Raw genomic sequence first — 2,500 nt, forward strand, 5'->3', positions numbered from 1 at the left:
TGTAAATCATCATTATAATCATATTGACTTATCGATTATAGTCTGTAATATCTGAATATCACCAATTTGCTTTAGGTAGGATAATTGCAATGGTGAAAGCTATTATCACTTGTCATTATCACCATTATTATTGTTATGGTTAATATCACTATGTCGAAATCATTCTTGTAAGTATTATTATAATAATTATTATCATTATTATTATCAGTGGCGTGACATTGAAAAAAATGTGGCAAAACTAAAATCTATCTTTGCTTATCTGAACTTGAACTAATACTAATACTAATACACATTTATTACCAAACATAATTAACAGGCGTCATTTAAGGGCCCCACTATCGATTGTCCTTAACTACGCCACTAATAACCGTTATCAATATCGTCACTGTCAATGTTATCATTATTAATATCACCAATATTATTATTACTACTACTAATAGTAGTAGTAATAGCAATAGTAGTAGTTGTAGTAGTAGCAGTAGCAGCAACAGTAGCAGTAATAGTAGTAGTACTAGTAGTACTAGTAATAGTAGTAGTAGTAGTAATAGTAGTAGTAGTAGTAATAGTAGAAGTAGTAGTAGTAGTAATAGTAGTAGTAATAGTAGTAGTAATAGTAGTAGTAGTAGTAGTAGCAGCAGTAGTAGTAATAGTTGTAGTGGTAGTAATAGTATTGCAGTAGCACCAATATTATTACTACTACTTTTAGTAGTAGCAGTAATAGCAATAGTAGTTGTAGTAGTATCAGCAGTAGTAGATGTAGTAGTTGTAGTAGAAGTAGAAGTAGCAGCAGAAGCAGTAGTAGCAATAATAATAGTAATAGTCGTAGTTGTAGTTTAGATGTAGTTGTAGTTTAGATGCAGTTGTAGTGTAGGTTAGATGTAGTTGTAGTTTAGATGTAGTTGTAGTTGCAGTTTAGTAGCAGTAGCATAGTGACCATTGCAATTGTCATTCGGCACACTCTTACCATTGTTAAACATTATTCCTAATATCGGTTTATTAATGTTAATTTATGATTACCATCACCGTGGGCATGTTTTTTTCCAGTATCATTATGACACTCTCACGATGTGAATATTAAATACAACAATAACCATAAAGCAGTGATGACAAAGACAGGAATACGCACCACCACGCTCACGAAAGGTCACTCCAACAGAGAGGAAAAGCGGTTCATTCTAGTTATGAGAACGGATTTCAATAACAATGAGAGCATTCAAAGGCTGTGGACACTAAAAGAACAAAAGGTATATAGTTCATAAACAAAAAAGAAAGAAAAAAAACTAATAGTTTCGTCATGTCAATTTAAAGTTAAACTATAATGAGACAAAGAAGCTCTTACCATGGAAAGTAAAGCCCCGCCCACACGATCGACCACAGCCCGACGGCCTCTCGCATGATGCCCCTTGTTCAGGCACACCAGCGGCAAGGTCCATATAAGCTGTTTGACTGTTTGATGCTGGGTATGGATGGACGATACTATCAGGCATGGGCCCCACGCGTGCACGGCTAAGCCGGCTAGGCACAGTCCGATCGCGTGAACGGGGCTTCAACAAAAAGTTATACGAGAGAAGAAATTACTGTAACCTAGAGAGCCCATTCTATCATGAACAATAAGCTCGCCATAACAAAAAAAAATAAAATAAAACAGCAGGAACAGCACAAAGAACCAAAGCTGTGAGCAAACGTTCATCATAGAAGCGGGAACAAATCCCATTAATACTGCATCGGAATCGTTAAGTACTTTTACGGTATCTGACCAAGCGTCTAGTGCACCTTGGTATTTTCCCTCAAGGAATGTACCATCTTCACTCGGTAAAAGTACCTTACCATGGATTCGTAACAATAGTATTATGGTAAATCACGATATTCTTAGAAATGCTTTACATAAAGTTTATCATGAAGTCATTATCAATACTATTGTTACTATTATCATATTCCGTTTTATCATAATGATACCATTATCACCCTAATGTTATCACACTCTGTACGGATATTTAACATAGTCCCAATTCGGTTCACAAGTGTAATCTTTACAGAAAAAATTGAAAATTTGAAAAAAAATCGATTCCTCTGTACATTTCGCCACAAATGTTAGAGGAAATGTCGGCGGAAAGGAGCCGCTCGACCATTACTGTCATTAGAATATTGGCGCACACCCGGTTTCCCCCGCCCTCAAGGTCACTAACCGGAAATCACTCGGTCTGTGCGGGGAGAATAGGAGGGAGATATTTCGCCCCAGGGTACCGGCAGCGGGCCAGAGAACGTGATGAACTCTGACACCAGATGGGGTTACAGAGGATACGAACTCCAGATACCCTTGGTATGGGTGCCTGCCAATAGACACGGGAGACTGGAGATTATTTATTTATTTATTATTATTATTTTTTTTTTAGCTACCACGAAAAATTGCCTTGGTCATCATACCATTGCCATTGTTGTGCGTGGGTGACTCACGGACACGAGGGTTGTGCATTTTGGCTTTGCTCGAATATCAAGCTGA

General features: G+C 37.3%; 1 protein-coding gene across 1 annotated transcript in view; it reads left to right on the top strand.

Moving 5' to 3' along the window:
* The first annotated feature begins 1,396 nt into the window (after positions 1 to 1,396).
* The window catches only part of LOC113806470 (galactosylgalactosylxylosylprotein 3-beta-glucuronosyltransferase P), a 49,657-nt gene continuing 48,553 nt past the window's right edge, over positions 1,397 to 2,500 (top strand). The window contains exon 1 of the mRNA XM_070145228.1: positions 1,397 to 1,460. Coding sequence (XP_070001329.1) covers positions 1,397 to 1,460 — 64 coding nt within the window. The remainder of the gene's footprint in view (positions 1,461 to 2,500) is intronic.

The sequence above is a fragment of the Penaeus vannamei genome, chromosome 33 (genome assembly GCF_042767895.1).
Source record: "Penaeus vannamei isolate JL-2024 chromosome 33, ASM4276789v1, whole genome shotgun sequence".
Taxonomy (NCBI): Eukaryota; Metazoa; Arthropoda; class Malacostraca; order Decapoda; family Penaeidae; genus Penaeus; species Penaeus vannamei.